The sequence below is a fragment of the Cucumis sativus genome, chromosome 2 (genome assembly GCF_000004075.3).
Source record: "Cucumis sativus cultivar 9930 chromosome 2, Cucumber_9930_V3, whole genome shotgun sequence".
Lineage (NCBI taxonomy): Eukaryota > Viridiplantae > Streptophyta > Magnoliopsida > Cucurbitales > Cucurbitaceae > Cucumis > Cucumis sativus.
This window is the reverse complement of record NC_026656.2, coordinates 19,697,665-19,724,564: the sequence shown is the minus strand read 5'-3', so window position 1 is coordinate 19,724,564 and position 26,900 is coordinate 19,697,665. Positions and strand designations below refer to the sequence as shown.

At 30.2% G+C, this 26,900-nt stretch overlaps 2 protein-coding genes across 2 annotated transcripts; one reads left to right on the top strand and one right to left on the bottom strand.

Moving 5' to 3' along the window:
* Positions 1-563: 563 nt before the first annotated feature.
* LOC101215963 (protein CutA, chloroplastic) lies at positions 564-4,610 on the bottom strand. Its single transcript, XM_004152561.3, has 6 exons — positions 4,341-4,610; positions 4,074-4,189; positions 2,083-2,145; positions 1,561-1,592; positions 1,354-1,448; positions 564-804 (listed from the first exon to the last, which is right to left on the bottom strand). The coding sequence occupies exons 1-6, from the start codon at positions 4,508-4,510 to the stop codon at positions 723-725; spliced, it is 558 nt and encodes a 185-aa protein (XP_004152609.1). The 5' UTR covers positions 4,511-4,610; the 3' UTR covers positions 564-722.
* An 11,503-nt stretch (positions 4,611-16,113) lies between these two features.
* Positions 16,114-19,476, top strand: LOC101216206 (cyclin-D4-1). The gene is made up of 6 exons (XM_004152562.3): positions 16,114-17,163; positions 17,516-17,602; positions 17,687-17,785; positions 17,884-18,085; positions 18,232-18,356; positions 18,488-19,476. Exons 1-6 carry the CDS (start codon positions 16,846-16,848, stop codon positions 18,728-18,730), a joined length of 1,074 nt encoding a protein of 357 aa, XP_004152610.1. The 5' UTR covers positions 16,114-16,845; the 3' UTR covers positions 18,731-19,476.
* Positions 19,477-26,900: the final 7,424 nt, after the last annotated feature.

Sequence of the window (26,900 nt, the reverse complement as noted above, 5' to 3'; positions counted from 1 at the left end):
ATCATAAAGTTTGTACTACAAGGCCCTAAAACTAACGACCATCTACAAAATTTTCCTCGTTTTCCTTTCTAATATTTTAAATATTTTTCAGCATTGTATGACTAATGACTAGTTCACTTGACAATAAAGATTCAAATTGCATTAAAATTAATCTCATACTTTTCGAAAATTCAACCATTACTGATTGAACATGGATTTTTTTGTGTATAAATGTAATGACACAAAAAACTGTCTTTCTTGATAAACTGTGGTGGGTTCAGGGATGTTGCGCAGGTATTCTTTAAAAAAAAAACCAACATATATACAGTTCTATACATATTCATCTCAAATGTTCAAATACAAGTCTTCACCAAGTAGAGCTATTTGCAAGACAATATAGGAAGCCATTCGACCAACAATTTCGTGGAAATCATTATCAAATGTGAAGCAATGAGAAGGAGGTTGAGATTTCTGACCACGTACAAGGTCAAGAACTCCCGCAGTTTTCCCCCCATGTATTTTGCCAATGCATATTTGCTGTAAGTTTAGGGAATGTGTCATTGACAAACCCAATGCAAGGGAGATTGAAGGGCAAAAGATATCAATTTGAAAACCAAATTTCAACTCTTATTTACAAAACATTGAGTTTATTGAGACATTGTACGTAAGGTGGGGAGGGGGTACATATACCAAATTAACAGAATACTTGATATACTTGAATAAACTTGTTAACGCATAGAAAGTCAGTCCTTCGTGCTGCTCTTGATCCATTCTAGGTACTCTAGGCTGCCCCCATTGATTGGCAAAGCAATAACTTCAGGCACCCTGTTTCAAAAATGAAGGTAAATCCTTGAGGGGATGAAATTTGGCTTTTTAAAACATCTTCCCAACTCCCCATTGAAAAACCGACAACTGAGATGAAAGTCCTTGTTAGTTTTTTTTTTTTTTTTTTGGTTTTCCGCTACTTATGCCTATCTCTTCGTTCCGTTTTTCACTCGTTAATGATACTACAACTTTAGTCTAATTTCAATGATAAAAAATAGTCTTAAAACTATTTTGTCCCTGGTTTCAAGTTTTAGCTAAGATTGGTATAAACTTAAAATAAAAATAAAATCTCTGAAATATACGAGTAAATAGGAAAAAGAAAGGAAAATGGTTGTGGTTAACGAAACAAAGAATATTATCCATAAAACCCCAAGTGTCTAGCTGATAAGCAAAGTAGTTCACAATTCACAATTATATTTGCCCGTCTGCTTCATTGTTCCCAATATTGAAAATAACTTTAAAAAACTAACACACACGAGCCCAAAACCCAACGAACATAAAGGATGAAAAGAAAACCAAACAAAAACAAAGAACAAATGTTAAGCTTACTCGTATGGGTGATTTGCCTTAACATGATCCGTCAGTGCTCCCAGAAGTGATTGTCTAGTCTTAATAATCAGAAGTTCCTCAGGGTCTGACTGAATCTGTGTCAACCAGAAACAAAAAGCCTACAGTTGAGTTCTTTTTGTTCGTAAAGGCAAACAAAAATCATCTACTCGATAGCCATACATGAATATTTGAAAATCGGAACCTTACCTCTCCCTTCCACTGGTAAACAGATTCTATACCTGCATTTATAAAGTATTCAGTAGAAGTCTAACAATTCATATTCACATTAGCGGTTGCAACAAAATGAAAAGCAATCTCTAAAAGAATAAGAACTAAATGGTTGGCAACTGAAAAAAATCTAAAGATTAAAAAGGGCTGTGGAACACCTTGAAGCATCACTTCTCTTTATGAAATCACAAGATCTAAAGAGTCAACAGATCAAAAGAAAAGAAATTTCGTTTCACAACATGATCAAGTAAACTATTTCTACAGGATTCCTACACTAAAATATGCCACTGAAATATTACAGGGAAGATCCACTAATCTTCAATTTTAAATATAAAAAAGTTAGAAGAAACTTTATTGATATGCATGGAAAACTTAAAGGAGAATACCAGATGTTCGGCAAGCATGGATTATAAATCTTGTTGACATAACATTTTATCTAAACCATGAGCAATGCCTTTCGTCACTTAAGATGACGAGCAGAGGTTTGGAAGATGCACATACCGGGTACTATGTTAACACAAGCAGCAAGTTTTTCTTTGACAATGCTTTCAGCTAGTTTCTTACCTGCAGAAATAACGTGAACTGAGTAAGATAATAAACCATACGACCAATAAAGTGAAGTAAATCACATAGTACAAAATCCGACGCTCGGTCCTAAGAAACGCAATACGATTTAGCTTGGGCAAAATCAATCCAATGATTGCTAGTAAGTACATAGTTAGATCTATCATTTACTATATGAAATATATAGATGTACATGGACACAACAGGGAAAACAAGGTAACTCAATGCAATTTGAATACCAAACATTGGATTGGACTAGTTCTGTTAGCGTAGATAAAGGGGGAAAAAAGAAGTTGAATTTTTCTTTTATATCCTTCAAGCCAGCTTACGCACACCTTGACTAATTTCACATGACAACCAGTATGATCCTACAACATTTGGGTACCAAGAAAACTAGTAATAAACTAATTTCTAGGTAGATGGCCACCATGGATTGAATCCATGATTGAAATAACAAAACATAAATGGATTGAACCCATGATTGAAATAACAAAACACAAATGGATTGAACCATGATTGAAATAACAAAACACAAATGGATTGAACCCATGATTGAAATAACAAAACACAAAAATAATGAAAACGGACTTACGCACCCCAAAAATATACAGATTCATCATTTTTGTTTTGTTTTGTTTGAAAGGGTAGAAAACAAATTTAAAATTGACTTTGTACTCTGGTGACTTTTCCGTATTCCTATTGCGTGTTTGGTGCATAGTCTAAAAACAAAAAATTCAATCAAAAACAGGTTTGTAAATGGTCTCAATATTTTTTCATATGTATTTAGTTGAGCAGTTCGATCTCATTTATAAAATTAGTAGAGACTTAGTTTGATAATATATTTATAATTCTAAAATTTGTTGCAAGTAGTTACAAACTAAACATTAGCTCAAAACAAAATTATTATTAATTAAATTATGAATATGTTTTATGTTAACAATTTTGGATAACTTTTATTTTACAATAAGATAAAATTAAAATAAATTGTGTTATACACCATTTAACATTTTTTTAAAAATATGAGTTTAGAACATAAAATCTATATTTATCTAAACCTTCATTCTCTTTTTCAATATCAATTGCATTTTAAAACTTCAAATTTAAAATCTGAACTACACAAGCGTAAAGATGTTGATTTTAGAATTTACACTATTTGGATCACAAAAGCCAAAAACAATTTAAATATATATACATGTATGTCAAACAAATCTTCATTGAATCTATTTAACTTAGTAAATTAGAAAACATAAAACATAATCCATATTGAATACCAAGAGACCCTTACTATCTCAGACATTAATCATCCAAGTGAGCATGCTAAGCATTCTTAAACGCAGAAGAAGCCAAAACATGTTTCACATATTTTTTGTTCTTTTTCTCCTTTTTGATAGAAACACAAGCTACATTTTCAACAATAGTGTATATAATATGATAACATCAGAGCATTTCTTGAGTTGTAATATAATCCATCATTTGCTTATCGAGTCTGATAATTATTTGCCCAATGCGCCAAGTATGTATATCCAACTCATAATCAACAAGATCCTATCAATACTCAATAGTCAACATCATCAGTAGCCAGCATAAGATTCTTTTTTTTTTATTTCTTCCGCAAAATTTGCCCCCATAAACTCTCCTTTATGGTGACTAGCATAGCAAGTAAAATACTGAAACTATATCGTCGATTCCCAATTCCCCACGCTATTTGATTAACATACCACTGTGTTATTATCGACTAAAGCTTATATACCGCTGCTAGAAGAGCTTGATTTGTTGGTCACTTGATTGAGTAAGAGCTACGAAAACTATCCTATTCTGATCCAATTACAGTTGGTTCATACTCCATAACACAAAATACCAAAGAATGATCAATGAATTCAGAACCATAAATCACTCGAGATTTCTAAAGCATAGAGATCAAAGAGAACCTGCTTCCCTGTTAGGAACAGTGACATAAACAACAATGCTAGGCACCGCAGCACTACTTCCTTCCATTTTTATCAAATGTACGTTTCTAGCTGGTCCTTGACCAGCAAGCTTCGATCTGACATACGTTTTCCATTAGCAAACCAACAAGAACACGGATTAAACAACTAAAGTAAACAAATTAACCAACGACTAAAGAAAATTCACAGAAAGAAACAATCGTCGAATAAATTGATGAAGAAAGAAAGGAAGGAAGCGGAAAGTAGTACCTCAAGAGAGGGACGAAAGGCAGAGATAGAGCGGAACCCGTTTTAGAGACGAAGAGATTGGAGATTCCGAAGCTCAGTACGCAAAACGCACCAACCAGAGGTAAACGACGCCGTAGTGCAAAGGACGTTATCAATGGTGTCGCGGCTCTGCTGCTGAGAGTGAAAGCCATTTTCTGCTTTTATAGCGCTATTTTCGTGTCGCGCCTTTTCGACGCCCCGCCTTGAGCTTTGCTTGATGCCTTCACTCTCGAATCCGAGCAAAACAAACAAAGCCTCCGGTTCTGGAAGCTACTTTACTTTTTGCCTTTTCAATCATTAGGCCCTTTTCACATTCATGGGCCCAATTTTTGAAGTCCATGAACTATATGTAAAGCCCTTGGGCTCTTGTCTCAGCCCACAAGCCGATGCATTGTGGAATACCGGCTTCCCTTGAGGTGCTGTGTAAATTGTTATATTCGGTGATAATTATAGTCAATTTGTTTATATTCGAATTGCATCGTATTGTTTGTGTATTGAGGTGTATATTGTGTTAATTTGGATGTAAAACATAGTAAGCGTAATAACAAATATATATTTGAAATGATAATAATGTAGCTAAGTACAATTTACGGTAAATGAAACTACGAACTTTTATAATTAGAGTCCAAACCTTGTGTGAACTACAGTACCTTAATGGAATTATAACTTAGTTATAATTTATAAGCTAATGTAAGTCTAATTTTTACCGTGGTCAAAATTAAAACGTATTAAACCGTTCAATTTTATCAAATGATGTGGAAAAAATGTTGCTAGATTAGTAATAAAACATACAATAGGATGGTCACGTTGGGTTTGTTTAGTTGAAAACTGCATATAAAACAGTCAAAATAATATGAGAACGAATTAATTTGCTTCATCCAATAATTTGACATGGGTTATTGATAGTATGTAGTTATATTTATTAGGTTTTGTTGAGGATTATTGAGAGCATACTATTGAATATATATAACAACTATTGAAAATCATTGATTACTTTTAATTTAATTTATTTTTAATTATGTAGAACTATAAGTGCGTATATAATATTTGTGTAAATTATTTGGGGGATAGAGGAAAAAGGGAATCATCAATTTAAAATTATATATATAAAAAAACGTATTTCATACTATAGAAAAGATTTTCAGCCACTTATTTTATTTATTTAATATTATGGTGAAGTTTTATATTACCATAAGCTTTGTATTATTTTTCTTTTTCAAATTAATACGGCCACGCAACTCAATTATTTAGCGCATTTTTAGTGACATTAATTCACTACGCGGGGGAATTGCACTATGAATTAATTTGTTGGCGGCTCAGTCAGATGTCCAACTCGACAAATTAAATTACATCAAATTAATTAATTTACATCGTAATAATAGTTAAAGACTTCAATTACTTGAGTTTCTTCTCTTTTCGAAAGAAAATCAATTATTTAATTTAGACAACATTCAATGTATTTTCCCCTAGGGTTTGATAATAAATTTTGAAAGATAGGTAAAGAAATATGCATTTCATTTTATTGACTAGCTACAAATAACAAATTAAAATAAGATGTGTTATAATTAGTAATTACCAAGAATTGTATAATCAAAATACACTTGTCAATTTTGAATTATCTTAATTTGCAGGTTAGTCATGAGTTGAGAGAGTACAGATAGGCTAATTACCACAAGTGATTCAATTAGTTAATTAATGTATACGTTAACATTCCTAAGAATATGCTAAGTTTGCAAATATAATTTCCTTTAAAGTTTATTAGGTTTGTTATTGTACTTTTTACATTGGTCAATGACTACAAAAAGACATTTCTAGTGTATGTATAATTTTCATTGATAATTTTATAAATAATTGACATCTATGACTTGATGAAAGAATGAGCTAGGATGCAATATAAATTAATGGCTAACTTCTCATAATCACATAAATATTTATAGAGTAGTGAAAAATAAAATGGAGAAATAAAAACTATACACCAGAGACATCGTTGATTATCCATCTTCATGAGACACAGTAACATAGTTAGATAGAAAATATATTAAGTATATTCACTTAGACATGCGACGGGTAAATAATAATGATACACACAGTGGACATCCAATAATTGATGATTTATTAGACTCGTAATAAACTAATGAGGATTTGTAATGAAAAATTAAGAATCCGTTTTGTAACAATTTCAATCTTTTGTTTTAATTTTTTTTAATTAAAAACATAAACTATATATGTTTGGTAATTGGCCGAGACCCAGTGAAGTCCAATGCCGGTAGTATGAGAGTGTATACAAAAGACTTATCTTTTGATTGAACACAAATGTTAAACCAATAGAAGATAACCAATGTTGGACAGTTAAATACTCTTTATCAAGCTAATACGCATTATACAACATCGAAACACGTTGGACATAACACCTCGTTGTTGTGAATGATCAGATGTATAAGTATTAAAGTGACGATTCTAACTCGTATTGAACATATCATATCACACACATCGAAAAACATGCTTTTTAAAGTTTACTATAAAAAGTATTACAACTACGCTATGTACTTTAGCACCACTAAAAAAAACTCAAATTATGAATGAAAATGAAAGAAGATAAAGAATAGGAAAAGGGAGAGAAATGATGCAAGTGAAAAGGAGGCATTAAGGCAGAAGAAATTTCAAACATTACTGTCACTTTTAGGAAGTGATAGTGGTGGGAATGTTGCATTATTTGACTTTACTACCTTAATTAATTTAACAATGCGGTTGGTTTGGTATTGGAATTTGGTTGTTCAAAAGCAACAAAACACACGAGAGCCAAAGAAACCAATCAACTTCAAATCTAACTTTTAATGTAAACCTAATCCTATAATATAACTACTCGATGAAAATATTTGTAGATGTATCAATAAAAATATTAGTTTTTAAGTAAAAACAACTTAATCATTAATTTAAATAAATTTTACAAAGTTTAGCGATAATTAATTTATATGTCAAAATTTGAATTTAAATATTTTAGTATTGATTTAGAAGGTACAAATTTTCACAAACTCATCAATTTCTTGTGATAATTAAAAATACATTTTTTTCCTTCCCCGCAAAGTAAATACGTGGCGTTTTTTTTATGTTAACATGCATGCGCATTTTCTTTCTACTTTTAAGTTACTGTGTTACATGATTTTCAATATATATAGAATGATATTTTTTGGGGGGAATTTACAAAAATCACCCTTTCAAATGTCTAGTCGATTCCAATTCCATCACAACTTAGAGTAATTCCAAAATCATGTAATACGAAAATACACATACTTCCATCACAAAAGTGGTTACACTTCGGAAATCTAGAGTACTAGTGGATTATAAGATTTTTAGAAGTTAAAATTTAAAAAATTTATTAACAATATAAAAGTCGAAACTATAGTATTAACATTAAACCCAACTAAATTTGAGATGGATAATTGAGTTTCAATTTAAATTAAAAACAAATTATGATTTATTTTTAAATACTGACAACAATCTTTTGAAAATAGAAAATAGTTTTACGTTTTTAAAATAAGCTTAAAACAATAAATTTTGATTCACTCTTGCTTACTTAATTTCTGCATGGATCTTTTTCTTTCTTTTGTACTCTTGTTTACTTAATTTCTTATTACTTTTGTTTGTTATAAACGTTTTTTTTTTCTTTTCATTATTAATTCAATGACTCAAAACAAGTGAAGGATAGAAAGATAATTTCAAACAAAAAATGATGGAACTTTAATTTAAAAAGTGGATCTAATTTCATTTCAAATCAAATATTAAATGGTAAGATTCAAGTGACATCCAGTTAGACATTACAACTTACAGATTTATATTGACAAAAGATTCATGTGGAAAATTATAAAATCTTAAAAGTGAATAAAAAATCAATGAAAAAGATTTTTATTTTTCAAAAAGAAAAAAAAAGTCAATAGTGATATAAATACTTCAAAACCTACGGAATGTAATCTAATGTCCACCAAACCCACGGGGGTTCACTGTTTTATTTACCTTCCCAACTGTCTTGTAAATAAATTGAATTTAAAATCAATTAAACTGGCAAACAGGAAAAGCCATTTGACCAATGGAAGTTTGATATAAACAAAATAGAAAAGATTAAGTTAAACATTATTTTGATCCTTTAATACACAATTCTTCTTCTTTTAATTATTAAACAGTTTTTTAGGAATAATAGAAAAATTATACAGAATTCACGCTTCAAAATAAAGAAAAAAAACAAATAAAAGTTCACTATGTACTATTAAATGTATTTTTAATAGATATTAAAGTTAGTTTCTTAAATGGATTAAATAGCCACAATAATTTCACTAAAAAAAATATAATATGTTAATAGGTTTTCAAAATTTATAACACAAGGGTTACAATAGATAATATTTTTTTTAAAAAAAATCATCCTAACAATAGAAACTAAATTTAAAATTTATTAAAGTAGAGAGAGTAAAATCAAACACATTTTGAATAGAGAGACAAAATTTGTATTTTAACATCGATCTTAAAATTAAATTGATAAATAATGTGAATGCACATTTCAACATGACCATATTTGTTACTTGCTACGATAATTACCATGTTTATAACTTTTACTCTTATTCAAATAGTTTACTACACTCTGACCATACACTATTATAAACCGTATGCATATCTCAATCGGTGAGTTTCGAGATGAGAGAGTATTAAAACACGGAAAAATTGTTATATATAATAAAAAAACGAAATTATTTATAAAACATAACAATAAAAAAGAATACAATCCAATAAATATAGTCTAATAGATTTTATTATATTTTGTGAATACTTTTAATATTTGAACAAACAGTTGTGGTAAAATTTAATAGTTAAACCTAATTTTCTATATTTATAAAAAGAAGAAAAAGAAAATAGGGAAAAAAAAAGGCCACTGTGAATCATGGCTTCCACCTCACAGTTCTACTTAAGTTTATTTTTTCTCAAAACCTTGCAGAATCCCCAAGCACTCAATGAACCCAAATGTCTTTCCACCTTCGTGTTTATTCATCAATTATTTTAATCTATTTTTTTCTAAAAAATATTATTTTCATATAGAAAGAAGCAAAAAAGAAGAAGTTTCTTCTGTCTCTTCTGCTTTATACACAGGAATAACAATAAAAATAAATTCATCTTTTTTTTTTTAAATAAATAAACAAACATTTAAAAGGGACAAAACTCATAATTATCTTTAAAAAAAAATACAAGTCATTTGTTCGTATTCTGCATTTTATCTTTGAAACTGTCTTATTTTCACAAAAAGGCATTAATATAATAACAAATTAGAAATAAGATGTTCATTAGTTTAATATTCAGTAAGGTTTTTACAATATATATATATATGTACTTTGTCCTGTGACTGTGACTGTGACTGTGAGTTGGGTAATTCAATATTAGCTGTAGTAAACTAAAATCACAGTAAATAAAATAATAGACCAAATTATTATTTTTTTGTTTGTTGTTGGGTTTAATTTAATGTTAGTGTTGCTATTCTAACATTTCTATTGAGTTTGTTAGTATATAATATAAAAATTTAGCTACAAATAATTATATTCCTGAGAAAATAAATTTCAAATTTATTAGAAGTAAATTACTAAAATTCAACATTTGAAAATATATTGGCAAATTTATTTATTTGTATGTCAACTTACTTTCTAATTTTTGTCTAGATATATTAATTCATTTTTCTAAAAAAAAAAATCTGAATTCGTACAATAAATTTATATTTTCTAGAACGACACAAATCAATAGGTTTTGAGATTAAAGGTGCAATTCAACGAAAAGAAAACTCAATTTAACAGAGTAATTAAAAAACTCTCTTCTTGATTAATTTTAGTTTTGAACGTACAGATCGATCCACGAGGGCAAAATATTTTAATCCAAGGGCTGAGGTTTGTTATGGAAACAGTACAGAAGATCAGGCGGATGTTCAGGATTTGCTTTTGAAAATGGTTAAGGGTAGAGAGAGTAGAAGTAGAAACCATCTTTAATTAATTAAATCATCCCATATTTATTCTTTTTATTTTTTCCCTCCTAATTAATAATCAATTAATTTTTCATCAATAGCCTCTGTTTGTTTATGCATATAAAATAACGCAAATTGAAATTTATTTTATTCAAGTAGTGAATCTCAAGGTCAAGGTTGTGTCCAAATGGAATTTAAATCCTTCTAATATATAAAAATGAATTCCAATTCCCCTTTTATTTTTAATTTTTTTAATTTTTATTATTATCCCTTCCCCTCCTTCACTTCTTGTTCTATGAGATAAGAGGAAATGGGAGAATCCTGTTTATTCATTTGTTTTATTGTATTTGAAGTTAATATAATACGCTTACTTAGATCAGAAGTGTCGATGGGTATGGGTATGGCCTTGATGCATAGTATACATTAATTTAAAGTTAGTTTGAATTAGCTTAGTATTAACCTACCTTTAATCAACAATATTAACCCTTCAATTCTGTGTTTGATATGTCCTTTAATAATTTAGTGTTCAGTAATTGTTTTCTATTTTAAAAACATTTGTTTGGTAGGTACCTTTACCAATGTGACAATTTTCAAATTCACATTAAAGTCTACTATCCATTTAGTAACTATTTCGGTTTTTATTCACAGTTTTCTAAAATTAAGTCTATAAAATTTCATTTCAATTACATTTTTTTTTGCCTCTTTATCTATTTTTCATCCATGTTTTATAATCAAACCAAATTTTAATCATTTAAGTAGTTTTAGATTTTATTTTTCCTCTATAATTTGATTAAAAAATCAATTATTATAATTTAAAAGATATGCAAATCATAGTAGAAAAATGGACATGAGTCTTGGAGTTTCATTACATAAAAGTTTAGGTTCAATTTTATATATTGTAGATAAGTTAAGTTTTTGAAATTAAAAAGTTGAGAGACGTTTGATGGACATTTTCAAAATTCAAGAATATATCGGGAGAAAGAAAATAGGTTCAAAGTCAAATACTTATTAGATAATTTTAAAAGTTCAAAAACTAAATTTATAATTTGACACAAACGTATGGATTACCCGTTGGTTGGATCTGTATAAAGATGTAAACAAATTAAAAATATAATTGAAATTAAGGAATCTAGGCAAGGCAAAAGACTTGTCGTCCCATATTTTAATGGGTGCATTTGAAAATAGGATTCATGCAAAGAAAAAGAGGCACGTTTTCAAGAATCTAGTGGACGAAGAAATAGTTGAAATGTTGAGGCTTCTTGTGGGGATGAAGAATAAATGCCATTTGAATAAAAAGTAAACCAAACACGACCAATCTTCAGCTGTGTAGATAACAATTTTTATAAGTAAAACAAAGAAAGTTATTAATATATATATCAAAGCTGTAATTAACATAAATAAACAAAAAAAATCGGATCTCAGATGCACAAATTAGTTTAAATTTTATAAGAAGACTTATTTCTTTTTCTATATCTGAGTCTTTTTAAAATAGAAAGAAAGTACACACATATATATACATAATGCATTGGTGTGACAATATTATTTTTTACAAAATTGTAATGAATATAAGCAAGTGAAGCTCACATTCCAAACAATAAACTTTCTCCAGTGGTCTTTTTAAAATTTGTCAAAGAAAGAAGAAGTAATATTATTAAAATGGGGTTATTGATATTTAAAAGTAGAAGCAAAAAAGCTCAGATTTGAAATGGATTAAAATTGATAAGAATGGGCTAAAATATGAAAGTTCAAATGGATTAAATCTAAACCGAGAAGGTGGAGGTATTAGGACAAAAAAAGTGTTATATTCCAAAAGAGAGAGAATAATGGGGCATGCGAGGAAAAGGTTAAAAAGAAAAGGGGTAAAATTCCAAAGTTTACAAAAAGAGGATTTCAAAAGGGAAAGAGAAAGAGAGTGATGTGTGTAAAGTGTCTTTTGGTTTAGGGTTTGTAAAATTGAAGTTACCCTTTAATTAGGGATGGATGCCCTTTGGTTTTAGGTCAATCCAAAAACAAGGCATCTTAATTAAGAAACAGATGCTGTTACCAATGTGAGTTTGTGGGTGAAATTTAAAGATTGGTTTTTGTTGACTGCTTAAAACCATATAACAATACTAATAATAAAATCAATACACAAAAATTTGTTGACGTACAAAAAAAGGAGATGTTTGTATATGTATAGAAATGTGTGTGTATATCCATGGGACCATTTTCCATATGTTCTTTAAATTTGTTTTCTTCTTTTTTTAATTCTTCAAAAAAAGAAACCCTATTAATTTATTCCTTTTAGTCTCTTCTAGCAGCTTCTTTGTCAATTCTAAAATGTATTTAGAGTGTCTTTTTCCAAAAGAATAATTAGATAGTTGAAATTATTCAAATGATTAAAATTAAACGAACTTCATACTATAAAGATAAAAAATGGTTTTTTTTTTCATTTTACGTGTCTTTTTTTTTTGTCATGTTGATAATACGAGTATAATTTAATTGTTATCAAGTACGCTTCATCTTCTTCCAAAACCACTGAACTTTTAAAAAAAAAATGTGAATATGAATAAATATGATAAAATATCGCATAGTAAACGGTGATGAATCACTAAGTATATATTAAAGTAATTTTATTTAAACAAACAAATGTGAACATGAATATAAAGATAAAGGTTGAAGAGTGGGACATTGTGATCTAACTTTGATAAATAAATTTCAAGGGTGTCATGATATACAGTTAGTGTTTAAGAATAAATTAGATTAGTGTTATTGAAATTTGCATATACTTTAAAATCCAAATGATTTTTATGTGCACCAAAAGGCGAGAGGCTCTTATGTGAAAAGCAAAGCACCAAGAGAATAACAAGGAAAAAAAAAGAAAGAGTACACTTCTTTTTTGAGAGATTCTTATGGCTGAGTGCAGATTAAATAAATGTTGGAAGATTAAAACAATTGAAGAATAGAACTTTGACTCGTCTTTATGTTGACAATATCTTCTCTTTTTATACGATTCAGTATTTTTCGGAAGCTTTCTTTTTTTTCTCTTTTGTTGTCAATTAAGTAGTGTAGCAGAAGCTTTTATTTTATTACTCTCTTTCTTGGGAATATGAGCACAAGTAACATTAGCAGGAAGAGAAAATCATAAGAGAAGACATCGATTCAAGAACATAAAAATAGATTCAAAAGTGTACGATGTGCTAAATAATACATCACTATGTTATACGATGTCGAAGCTAAGCTCAACAGTATTTAATATAGCGATTGAGCATAAATGACACCATGAGATGAAGAAGCAAAGCACATGGAATGAAACCTCAACACAATACCTTGAGCACCCAAATGTCCCAATGAATTTCAACTCTCCTATCTCAACGGATCAATAAATCCAATAACACATCTTACACATAGCTTGAGCAGCCACAACATGGTCAACATCATCGAGGTATAGCCCCTATGCAAAATTCATATAGGAAAAGCAACATCGATGCTTAATTTCATCATATTTTTGGAAGAAGAAAGCCAAACAATTAAGAAGAGCTTCGGATCTACCAAAGGATTTTTTTAGTTAAATAATACTTTGGTAGTAATTAAAAAAAAAAACACGATGATATTTAAACAAATCGTGTTGTATTAAAATATTGTGTGTTCTTTTTTGCAGTGCAACTACAAAATTATGTTACTATTACTCTAATGCAAACACCACCAAAATCGGTTCAACTTAAATTGAGAAGCCTACATTTCCATAACTTTTAATTTATTTAGAGTTCGTTTATTAATTTATAGTCTTGGTAAAAAAAATTGTTTAGTCTCTAAGCTCATATGAATATGTACCTTTGATCCTTAATTTTAAAAATAGTTTATAGGTTTAGAATAATAAACTCATCTAGTTCACAAATTTTCAAGATGTACATTATTTTTGGTCCATGTGTTTTTAAAACAAAGTTTAAAAGGTCCCAACTTTATACTTTGTTTTAAATAATTATATGATGTTTCAAATTAGAAGAATAACTCATAAAAAAACCATATCCCGTTATAAAAATATTTTTATTTTATATTAATTGTTTATAAAAACTAAACATAAAATACTTTTAAGATCTTATAAACTATTTATAAAAAAAATCTAGAACTAAAAAAACATATTTTGAAATCTGGATGACTAAATGAGTCCATTCTTAATAAATTCAAACACTAAAAAAATTAATATTTAAAACTTAAAAAAAAAGTGTTCACGCTAAAAAATAATTTTTTCTTTAATAAACTATTAATTATGTTCTCAAAATAAAACCTTATCAAACTTGATTATATACTAATCATTTCCTAACAAAATCAATATATTGAACATGTTTCTAAAATTTGTGGCGAACATCCCAATACATCACTAAATGTTTTACAATATGAATAACAAAATGCATTGAAAATACAAACTACCTAACTATTAGAATTTGACATTTAAAAATACAAATTCTAATATAAAATAAGTTAAAAAAAACATTAATTTAACTATATGTTTATTTATTAAATTCGAAAAAAAAGAAACTAACATAAAAAATTTCAACCATTAAAAATGACGAATTTGAAAAATGATTAAAATTAAAAAATAAAATAAAATAAAATCCGTATATTAGGGAATGTGTCTAAGGTTAATTAATAAAATAGAAAGGAAATGAATATAAATAAATATGAAAGGAGAAAACAATAGGAAAGAGTTTGAACAAAAAAGTGAGTGTCAAATTCGTAAATTTAGGCGCGGAAAAGATAGGGGCCCGCTCTTCGTTCCCAGACAACAGCTCCTTCCTCTTCTTCTTCTTCTTTCTGCCATAGTACACGTGTCAGCATGGGACGAAAAAGACAGCATCCCAGTACGTTTGGGCTACTCTTGGGTTCGTCTATCGAAACTACCATTTTAACCCTCTTTCACTCTTTTAATCACCACTCCACCACTCCACGCCACGCCCCCCCACTTCTTCTCTGAAGGGACGTGACGCTTCCTTTCTTCTTTCCTATACACACTTCCCATTTCATCTATTATTATTATTATTTTTTAATTAATGCAATTCCTAAAGTAAAAGAAACAACAGATTTCCAATATATTTTTGCCCAAACAAGAAAGAAATAAAGAAAGAGAAGAAATACACTGCATATCTACTCTATATCATTCTATCCTAAAATAATTAAATAATTTAATCGTTTGAATTTTTGTTTCATCTATTTCTAAAAATAACAATATAAATTAAAATATTAACAAGTTATATATTAATTTTGAATTAAATCAAGTAGTGTCTGTCAAGGATAAAATATAAAATTTTGATATATATTATAAATATTTTTGACAATATTTTTTTTTAATATAACTCCTTATCACGAGTTTAATATTTATGGATAGTATCAGTCGATTTAAAAATAAATATGAAGATCATTTACAAAAACATCAAATTATTGTTTAAGTTGAAAATAACACTATAATGCTTATTAAGTTGAATTATGAGATGACATCAAACTTTATATTCAAGATTTACGATATTGGTGTTTAAACGAAGTTGTGAGCTTTTTATAGACATGGTGGAAAGAGACAATGAGACACGTCTAATGAAAACTATGAACGTGTAAAAGGGACAGTATCCAAAATACAAAAGAAGTAATTTAGTTATTAGATAATGAAAGGTTGGAAGTGTTAAATGTAAAAGAAAATTATAAATATAGATCATTAGAAAGACATAAAGGTTATTAGAGGGAATTGTTTTGAAGTATTATTATGATTTGAGAGTAATTGGGAAAAGAAAAAGGAAAAAAAGAAAGGAGAGGAGAGGAGAGGAGAGAGTTGGGTTGGGTGGGGTTATTGCAATTGTCAGAGAAGGGACCAATGGCTTCTCTAATCAGCCTTCTTCTCATGTATGTCTCTCTCACAAAATACGCAGAACAAAATCTTGGAATTGCCCTTGTCTAAATCCAGCCTGTAGCCTTTGTATTACCAAGAGACACACACAAACACAAACCCACTACATTTCTTTTATTTTTTCTCCTTCTCTTTCTGATTCCTTATATGTCCCTTCCTCATCTTCTTTCTCTTTAACCTAAAAAGCCTCCCCTTTTTCACCTCCTTCCCTTCTTCTCTTTTCACACCCCCAACTTGCAGAAACGGAGGTCTAGAGGAGCCAACTAACGGATTACTGTGTAAAGAACACAAGAAAAAAACTTTAACTAAGAAGAAGAAGAAGAAGAAGAAGAAGAAGGAAGAACCACCCTTTCTTCCTGCCTCTCTATTCTCTGCTTCAAGAATAACTTTTTTGTTCTTTACTGCCTTAATAATCCAATTCTTTGTTATAAAATTGATAAGCAAGAATACCCATTTCGTTTTTGTTCGTCTTCTTCATCGTCGTCGTCTGAAAATTTCTTCAAATTTACATATTCGGGTGTGGTGGCTTCTGGCCTCTGTTTTTTTGTTTTGGGTTTCCTTTTGCCCCCGGATTGGAACAGAGAGAGGGGGAAGTGAAAAGGGGAAAGGGGATATTTTTAGTAATGGCTCCTAGTTTTGACCTTGCTGTTTCTAGCCTTTTATGCGCTGAAGAGAATTGCATTTTCGATAATAACGATGGTGATGATGAAACAGTAGTTGAGGAGTTTGTGATGGCTCCTTATTATCTTAGAACTGGTCGGAATCGGAACTCTCGCCGTGGCGGCGGTGGTGATGGGTTGCTGTTTATGAGCGATGAATGTTTGATTGAAATGGTTGAGAAGGAAGCCCAGCACTTGCCTGTTGATGGGTACCTTGTAAAGTTGCAAAATGGCGAGTTGGACGTTGGAGCGAGAAAAGAGGCCGTCGATTGGATTGAAAAGGTGGGTGTTTCTCTTATAGTTGAATCTCGATTTCGATCGCTTTGATTTTCCTTTATGGATGGTCTCGGTCCCGATTCATGATTGTTCTTTGTATTTTGGATAAGAAATGCTCTGATTTTGGCTGATTATTGAAGTTTTGATTCTTCCTTTCTGCAAGTTTTTCTGATCATCTAAGTATTTTACCTTTTCTCGAAGTTCTGGTTGCAAAGTGGTCTGAGAGAGTTTGATTGCATCATCTTCTCTCTTTTTTGTCTCCGTGATTGTTTAAAGTGCTTATCAAATTCTCGTTCTTTTGTTCTTTATTGATCGAAGTCTAATATCTAAATCCATTTCTTTTTTCTTGGATGAACAGGTGAGTGCTCATTTCAGTTTTGGACCTCTCTGTACATACTTAGCTGTAAACTACTTGGATCGATTCCTATCGGCTTACGATCTACCTGTAAGGACGATTACATTCTGTTATCAGTAATTCGTCATTTGCTTTACATGATATCATGTCTAATTGCTTTTGGGCCATTTGCAGAAAGGCAAAGCTTGGACAATGCAGTTGCTTGCTGTGGCATGTATGTCCCTTGCGGCCAAATTGGAGGAGACTGAAGTCCCACTCTCTTTGGATTTACAGGTTAGAAGATCTTTTCAACACCCTTTTGCTGGAAAACGATTTCAGAGTTTTTGTTAGCATTAGCCATTGCATAATAATGATTTGAGTTTAACTCACAGGTGGGTGGATCAAAATTTGTGTTCGAAGCAAGAACCATTGAAAGAATGGAGCTTTTAGTCTTGACAACATTAGGGTGGAGAATGCAAGCAGTTACACCTTTCTCGTTTATTGATCATTACCTCCACAAGATTCACGACGACAAACTCTCTATCAAAATGTCGATCGCTCGGTCTATTCATCTGCTCTTGAACATAATACAAGGTGCTCTTTCTTAAACTAGCGTTAGTGTTAGTTTTATCAGTCAATAAATTTCTTCATTACATCTCTGGTACGATACATCGTTGTGTCGAGGTTTCAAAATGGTGTTGATTGATATTGTATCGGGTGGTTGGAAAAAATGAATGCAGGGATTGATTTCTTGGAATTCAAACCATCTGAAATTGCAGCAGCTGTGGCAATATCAGTAGCTGGGGAAGCTCAATCAGTGGACCCTGAGAGAGCAATTCCTCTTCTCATTCAGCAACTCCAAATGGTAATGTAGATATTAATTTGTCCAACAACCAACAAAAAAGACTTGAAAATTAAACCTAGGTCAATTACCAAAGTTGATTCTTTGTGGATCATCATCATCTGATACATTAGATTTACTTGCATCTTATGCAGGAAAGAGTTATGAAGTGTCTTAAATTAATCAATGGCATGTTAATCTGTGGTGGTGGGTCAATGAAGGACTCGCGAGTGTCGATGTCGGAGCCCCGGAGTCCGAGCGGGGTGTTGGATGTGACATGTTTAAGCTATAAAAGCAATGATACAGCAGTTGGATCATGTGCAAATTCTTCTCATCATAACAGCTCAGAGGCTACAAAGAGGAGGAGATTGAACAGACCCTGTGAAGTGGAGCTATAGGGAAAAAAAGGGTGATGGGAGGTGTGATCTTCCAGTCCTGAAGTAAATTTTTTATGGAAGTTTTTTTGAAAAAAAAACGTCTGGCAATTGAAAGGATAATTTAGAAAAAACACAAAAAATGGAGAATGAGAAGAATGAAGAAGAATGAAGAAGAACCAAGTCCCCAAGATGTTTCTTTCTGTTGTCATGAAAGGAGAAGAGGAGGAAGAGGAGGAATTGGGAAGTCTTTTATTTTCAGATACACTTTCTTCTAGGTGTCAAATTTTTATTGGTTGAGACCAAAAAAAGGAGAAAAAAAGAAGCAAACAAAAGGATGCCCAAAAAATAGTGGGACAAAAAGGAAAAAAAAAAGGTGAAAATTTTGTCAATTTCATATGAATTTTGGGAATTATTTAATATATCTTCTGTTGAGTCATTTAAATAGTGTTTTTTTTTTTTAAAAAAAAAAAAAAAACTCACTGTGGGCAGAGTCTGCAGCCATCAGCCCTTTGTTTGACCATTTTGTCTACTATGACTGGGTTTTACCTCCTTGGTTATATATGGTAAAAGCCCATTCAAATCAATAAATATATATAAGTAAATAAAACAGGGCTAGAGGAAGAAAATCTTTGAGAATTCTAAATTTCAATTTCTTTACTTTCGCTCGAAGCACAAAATCTTACCTAGAATCAACAGGATGTGACTTCAATTGTATGTATTTTGAAGTTGGGGGTTTTGCATTCTCTTAAATTCTTTGCTTGATGAAATTTGACTCCTGCATTTTTTTATTTGGATTTGTTTTCCTTTCCCTTGTTGGTTGTTAATTCTTATTTCTTACAATTGGTGTCAATTGGTCGTATGTCTACGAGTCTTGGAGAATTATGTGCGTGAGAGGATGTTATCTGATGATGAATGTAACAGTCAATCGTGCCTCTATGAGTTTGAGAAACTTACCCCAAAGCGAGAAGATGCTATCTGAGGATGAAGGTAGGGAGGGGTGGGTGATAGACAAACAAAATGATAGTAGATAGAGAATGTACTTTTTTTAAATAAATTGGAAAGAGTTAGATTTTTTTTTTATAAAAGAACAAATACAGTTCTAATGCTTATTAAGGATAGATTTACAGCGGATAATATCATACAGAAGATTTAATTTTTCAATTAAATTCATAAATATTTTGAGAGAAAAAAAAAAAAAAAACAGTAAACATTTCATGGCGTTATGTCTTGAAACTCGAAAGCATATTAATAGGCAAATTTAGAAGAAAACGAAAGTTAATAAATGAAGTTGGCATGGGTTTGAATATGGATGAAACATATGTTCTCTTTGTATGGTAATACAGAGAATTTTACTTAGTTGTTGATTCACTGTTATTTTATGTTTCTCCTTTTGACATCACATCCTTAATCTGATTCTTTACGGTTAAAAAATTAAGTAATAGAAGACAAATTAAGTTTGCCATAATTTTCACTTTCACAACTTTCTTATTTTCTCTCAACTTTGACTAACCATATTGCACTTTTGATTTTTAGTACATTTAATTGAACATCCACGTGTTTTTGCCTTAATCATCAATAAAGACCCTTATGAATAATAGAATGCTATCCATGAGATTGAGAAGAGCTTAGGAGTTAGGACTGCTATCTCATTACTTCTCCACTTATGATTGCGTGACCAAAACTTTACACACTGTTCCAATGAGATTTTGACTAAGAAAATTTGATTCACATAAATGAACTGAGGTTCTATGAATTTGAGTTTTATAGTTATGATTACACGACCAAAATTGTATTAGATTGTTAAAGTTGTCTTCTGGTTTTCTAGTTCATAGATGTTGATTTTTGTTTAATTCTACTTTTGATCTTCGAATAATTTGTGGACTAACCTAGCTTTGGGTCCCAATTGGACATTACATGATTTATTGGCTAGCTTAACTACGAAACTGAGAGATGCCGTGCTAATTCTTGTTGAGCTAAACTAAGTTAATAATCATCAAATCTATCCAACGATTACAAGTTGAATAATTTTTCATTAGGGATGGCAAACAACACAGCCTTGTGTTTAGTTGGAACGTTTGTTGGGCCATGTCATGTTACACGGGCTTCTTTACAGTCCCACGTGAAATGGACTTTTTTTGGGCTTTATAGAAGGCTTGAGCGATGAGCTAGCCCAATGTGAACGTTTGATAGGCCCAACCCATTAGGCTTGTAAAGAGTAAGAAAATTCTGTAAATTAGGTAAAACTTGTAACTGCTTCAACTTACATTGGGTATATGTTACCACACTAATGTGGTAAATAAAATTTCTTTAGTCATTTTACCTGTCGTATCTTCTTTAGTACAAATAAATGTTTTTTTTTTTTTTAATGTAATGGAGATTGAGATTTGAGATATAATTATATTTTATATAACAAAATCGTTACATAAAATTTGATTAAGTAAACAATAATAAATACCGAAACAAAACTATTCATAAAATTAAAAACGGTAAATATCAACAATTGTTTTCTTTTTATATATATTAGTTTAATAGGTAACATTGAAGGAGTTGAATCTTATTGATGTTGGTTATGTTGTTGCGATCCCTTTTGTGTAGTTGATCAAGTTGATGATCTGCACAAGAGATCCTCACTCAAGTTTGGTGTGGAGCTTTGAGGCTACCGTGGTTGGAACTATGTAATAGGTAGGGTTGTATGAGTTATGGGCCCAAGATCCAAGGATGTTACTGTTTGGTTTTAAGATTGGGCTTATGGTATGAAGGAGAGTAGGAATTGATTTGGAATGCGGAATGAGTAAAAAAGGAAGAGAGAGTTATAAAAAAAGGGAAGGAAAGTAGAAAGCACGCGATCCTCACAGTGGCGTGGCGGCTAGCTACTCTTCCGCAATGGGCGCTGGTATGTGGTCCCCACTTTCAATTTTTAATTTAATATAAACATGAAATGAGATGAGACACGTCACTTATCACTGCCTCCCTCTCTCTCTTTATATATATATATAATTGTTTTTGGTTAAAATACCCCTCGCGTGCACTCTCTCCCCCATTAAATTATAGTTTGACCAAAAAAGAAGAAGAAAATTATAAGGAAAAAAAAGGGGGGAGGGTTATGTGTTGTGTGCGTGTTTGTATGGAAGTCCGAGCCCTAAGCGTGCTGTAATGCATGCGCCTACAAACTCCGACTCCAACTCTCTGCCCTACTCCATCCCAACGCCGATTCGCTCTCCATAACCCAACCCCCCTTTCAACTCTTTCTCCTTTTCTTTTTTACGATTTCCCATATTCCCCTCCCTTCCCCAATCCCTTCCTGCCACCATTTCCCTTCCCCCTTTTACCAATATCTCCAACTAACTAACCTCCCATTTACAATATTTATTTTTTTTAGATTGTGAGTATCACGCCATGGTTAACAAGTTTATGAATTTTTGTATTTTGTGTTTCAATAGATTGATACTTTTTTTTTAATATAATTGATTATTAGATGTAAAAGTATATTTTCTCCAACTTTGAATTTCTTTAGGATGGGATTTTTAAAACGGAGACATAAGAAAAAAATTTCTTAAGATTTAGAAATTTGTTAAGGAAGAAAAGAATTTGTCCTAACAAACTATTACTTAGAGTTTGACAACCTAAAAAAGAAAACAAAACATAGGTACTAGAATGATGAGGAAGAAAAAACTATATATTTTCTTTTATTACTGTAGAAAGATCAAAATTTTAAAATTAAATTATATGTATCGTTAAATCAATTCAATACCTTTTGTAAACAAAAAAAAAAAAGGAATTGTAATATGAAGACAATATTTAATTGATAGTTATGGTAGGAAATGTGGGAGAGGCGTGAAGGCCGTTGATTTGGTATGTGATGTGATCGGAGGGCGTGGGGGTAAGAAGAGAGAGAAATGGCGTCTGAGATAAGACGGGGATGTGGAAGGAAAAAAAGTGGGCAGCCGCGTGAGTGACTTTTGAATTCTTTTGTATTATTTTATTAAATAATTTATTTAAGAAAAATAAAGAATATAAATATATATATTTGGTGAAGACTGTTGTAAAGATTTTGTGGTCGGAAACACCAAGATTTTCTTCCCACTTCTTTATTAATTAATTTCCCCTTCTAACGGGACACCTCCTAAATTATTTCACCCTTTCACTTCTTTTTCTAATTAACCCCTCCTTCATTCCTCTCTAAATTACTCTTTTATCCATTCACAGGGCCCCTTCTACTCACTCTTCATACTTAATACTTAATACTACCATACCTATTTTATTATCCAATTCACTATTTCGTTTATTCTATCATGGACATAATATCAGAAACAATAACCACCCAATAATGGAACTATCTGAAGTTATTACACCTATTTCATCTTCCTTCCATTACAAATAATTCTACTTATTAAAAGCCACTTTTGATGTTTCATTACTTGACCAAAGTCTTTGTTGTTGTTGTGTGTTTTTTGTGTTTATGCATGGTTGAGGTTTATATTTTATTGTCTACTTGATCAATTTCACATGTGTATCATTCATCCTTACTAATATAGTTTGAATCTTCACTTTACCTTGGGTTGTTAAACTATTTTGAAGCGTTTATATTACTTTTGTGTTTCTAGTGATCATCAAGTTTTTTAGTCATTAAATAATAATGTTCATTATGTCTAGTTCTTGTGATTTTCTTTGACCTTATGTGAACATTTGGTCGACTTCTTCATTTCATGGTTAGCAATGCAACGTATAGGCTATACTTGTCAATTGCTTCAATGCACATATAGATCAAGGTAGTGTTGATTTTTGTCATATTTACTGATTTGTTGCAATCACCCACAGTACAATAGATACTTTTGTTTGTTAGTATCTCTTATTCCAATGCGCGTTTTTTTGTATTTAAATTTGTGTTCCTAACGGTTAGGCCAATAAATTATATATTGACAATAGCATGATATTGTTTGTCTCAAGTATACAATTTAAAGACTTTGCTTTTATAACCACCTCATAAGGTTTTATACAAATGTCTCAAACATGATAATTTCTTTATCTAAAAATAATAATAGTTATTGAAATAGATTAGGGAGATTAGGAATACAAATGGTATAAATATGGAAAATGTGTGATTAGAAATAGAAAAATGGGGTGGTGAGGGGTCAATTTTGAAGAATGTAGATGGAAGGATGAGGTGAATGATAAGAAATAGTGAAAAGAGGTGGTGTTGGATGTTTCACATTTCAAACAAATTATGAGGATGATGATGATCTCACACTCACCACAATTGAAAGCCTTAATTTCACCATTAATTAGAGTGCAGGTGGCTCCCCACACCTACTTTATCATTTATTTATCTCTCTAATTTTATTTCTTTGCTTCCCTAATCCCCACCTTGTACGGACGACTTTGCACGCGCTCATGATTTTTACGTGGGAATCGGATTTTCTTGCGTTTTACTTTTACCCCTTTCATTTTATTATTACTCTTATTCTCTCCCTCCATTTATTTCAATACACCCTTAATATTCTAATTCTTTTCATACAAAAACAAAATACAATCAACTTTCTCTTCATTTTGTTCTACCTAAATAATTTCTCTATTTTTTAAGTATTTTATTCGAAGTTTCCTTCCTATTTTTTAAAAAATTATATATTTTTATTTATTATCCATATAGTAATAAAACCCTTTACCCAAAAAAAAACATGAAATCTTTTTCCTACATATTTTAATAAATCACTATAGGATTTTTAATGTTTCATCCGTTTTTTTATTAAGTTAAGAAGATATAATAAGCTTTGTCAAAATCCAAAATTTAATTAGTAATTTAAATGTATATTATTATTGTGTTTAGTATCATCATCCTTAACATACAACACCTTTGACACGTGTCTTGAAAATACTAACTCTTAGTGGTCACATAATCTACCGATGTCTTGGATTTTGTAAGTTATTTAAATTTTTAAATAAACAGCAAATTTCAACTTTTTATTTGATAATTAGAGTGTTGTTATAGGCCGACGTTTAAAATTTTTTATTTTTTCTTTTTAATTTTATGGACAAAAGTTGAAGTTTTGTTTTTATAATGGTCGTTTTTGTGTAATTAATAACCTCGCTTTCACTCTTTACTTTTCCTTTTACTTTATGCTTCCATTCAAAAATCTCAAGCACTTCCTTTCATTATCGCTAATGCTTCTTTCTTTCTAACTCTTTATTATCAATTATTACTCTCTTTTTTATTTTCTTCTACCCTCTCAAGTATTTCTCTCTTTTTAGTTAAACTCCCGACTTTTTATTATTATATATTTCTTCATATTCAAACAGTTTTCATTTGTTTACAAAGATTACTTATTCATTTCACTTCAACCTCTAAAGTTACTTTTATGTTTATTATTTTGGTTTTCCTTTTCATTAGAATGATTATTAAATCTAATCTAATATTTAAAATTAACCCTAACTAACAACAATACAAAACTAAATTAAAACGAGATTGATGGAAAGAGTCTCGTAGTATAATCTTTCTTAAGTGCAAATATAATCTCTTCTCGTTAACTAGGAACAAAACAAGGTAGAGAAAAGTCATGCCTATCCATTGACTAAAACACGGTGTTTCTCAATGAAATCGTCCAAAATAACAAATTTAGATATAAATTATTATTATTGCAATTACACTTTCTCGAACGGAAAGAGAAAGATGGAACGTAAATTACATGTGCCACGTGGACAAATGTTGACCATTAATTAATATGAAAATCAACACTTCTTGTCAATAATATTCCTCTTATTGACCACAAAAAATGCATGCATACATGTATATTTGTCAACAACAGAAAGTAGCCAAAATTTGAAAAAAATATTGATGTGAACCAATTCATTCATTAAAGGCAAAATATCAATTTAATTAATTTCATCTAAGACTATCTCATGTGAAGTTAATCTGATTAAGTACCAATTCAATCCTTTCATCCTAACTACACATTTCAAAATATTATCCTAATTACTAAGTTTGTTTGACATAACAATCATGTTATATGACTTCAATTAATCACTAGGTGAAAATAACGTCTTTACACAGGAGTGCGATGAAAATACTAGTTTTTTTTTTATTAAATCATTATACATTAATTAAATCAGTCATTCGTCCAACAAAAACGAGAGCATAAATTTGTAAAATTAGTGAGATTAAAATGTTAAAATTGGAAGGTGGAATGTGAAGGGTTAAAAGCAGAAGTAAAAAGTGGGGGATGGAACTATTGATGGTTGACTTAAGCGTTAAGTGGTATTGGTTAGTGGAACTAATTTCTTTTTAAAGTTTGTTTTGTATTATATAATTTATTTTGAAGGGTAATATTAATAATTTTTTTTTTTTTTTGGGGGGGGGGGGGGGGGGGGGGGGGGGAGGGGGGTTTTCAATCCGAGTATCACGGGTCGGCATGATTAAGACCGTGCTTCCATCTAAACCTAATGTCAAATGCTTAATTATTGTGTTTGATAAATCAATTAAATAAAGTAACTCTTTTAATATTACTATTTTTCCTTTTCATTCATTTCAAAAAAAAAAAAAAAAAAATTAATTTATTATATATTTCAATTTTATATAAAATCGTTGCTGCTCTTATAAGCATAATTGTTATTTTTATACTTTGAAAAAATGTTTGAAAGTCAATTCTATTTCCTGCTGTATTGAAACATTAAATTGGGTATGTTTCCATAACGATTTTCTTTTTTTAGTTTTATGAATTTTGTCATTTATATTTGTTACTTTCTATAGTATTATTGTCTTGAGAAAAGATATGAATTTTTGTAGTTTTAGTTTTCATTGTTGGACTTGATTAGACATGCTAAAATTAGTATTTTAACTATTTATAAAATTGATAGGAATTAAAGATGTTTAGTATACCTTAATTTTCTAATTAAAAAATAATGAAGGGAATAATATAAAAAAATCTTTTGAGTTTGGATTGATGGAAAGATGTTTAATGTAACATAAGCCTTAAAAAGGATAAATTTTGGACCAATAATAAACTGTCACATCAATTTCTTTCGAAAAATAATTAATTAAATTTAAAACCAATTAAAAGTTGATATGTTTTTTAATTGAAATTGTAGATGTAAATTGACCACTTCTTATGATGATGTCATATGTTTCGTTGAATCAAATTAATTATCTTCAAATACTCAAACTTTAAAAATATAATGTGTTTCACTCTCAAAAATCTAA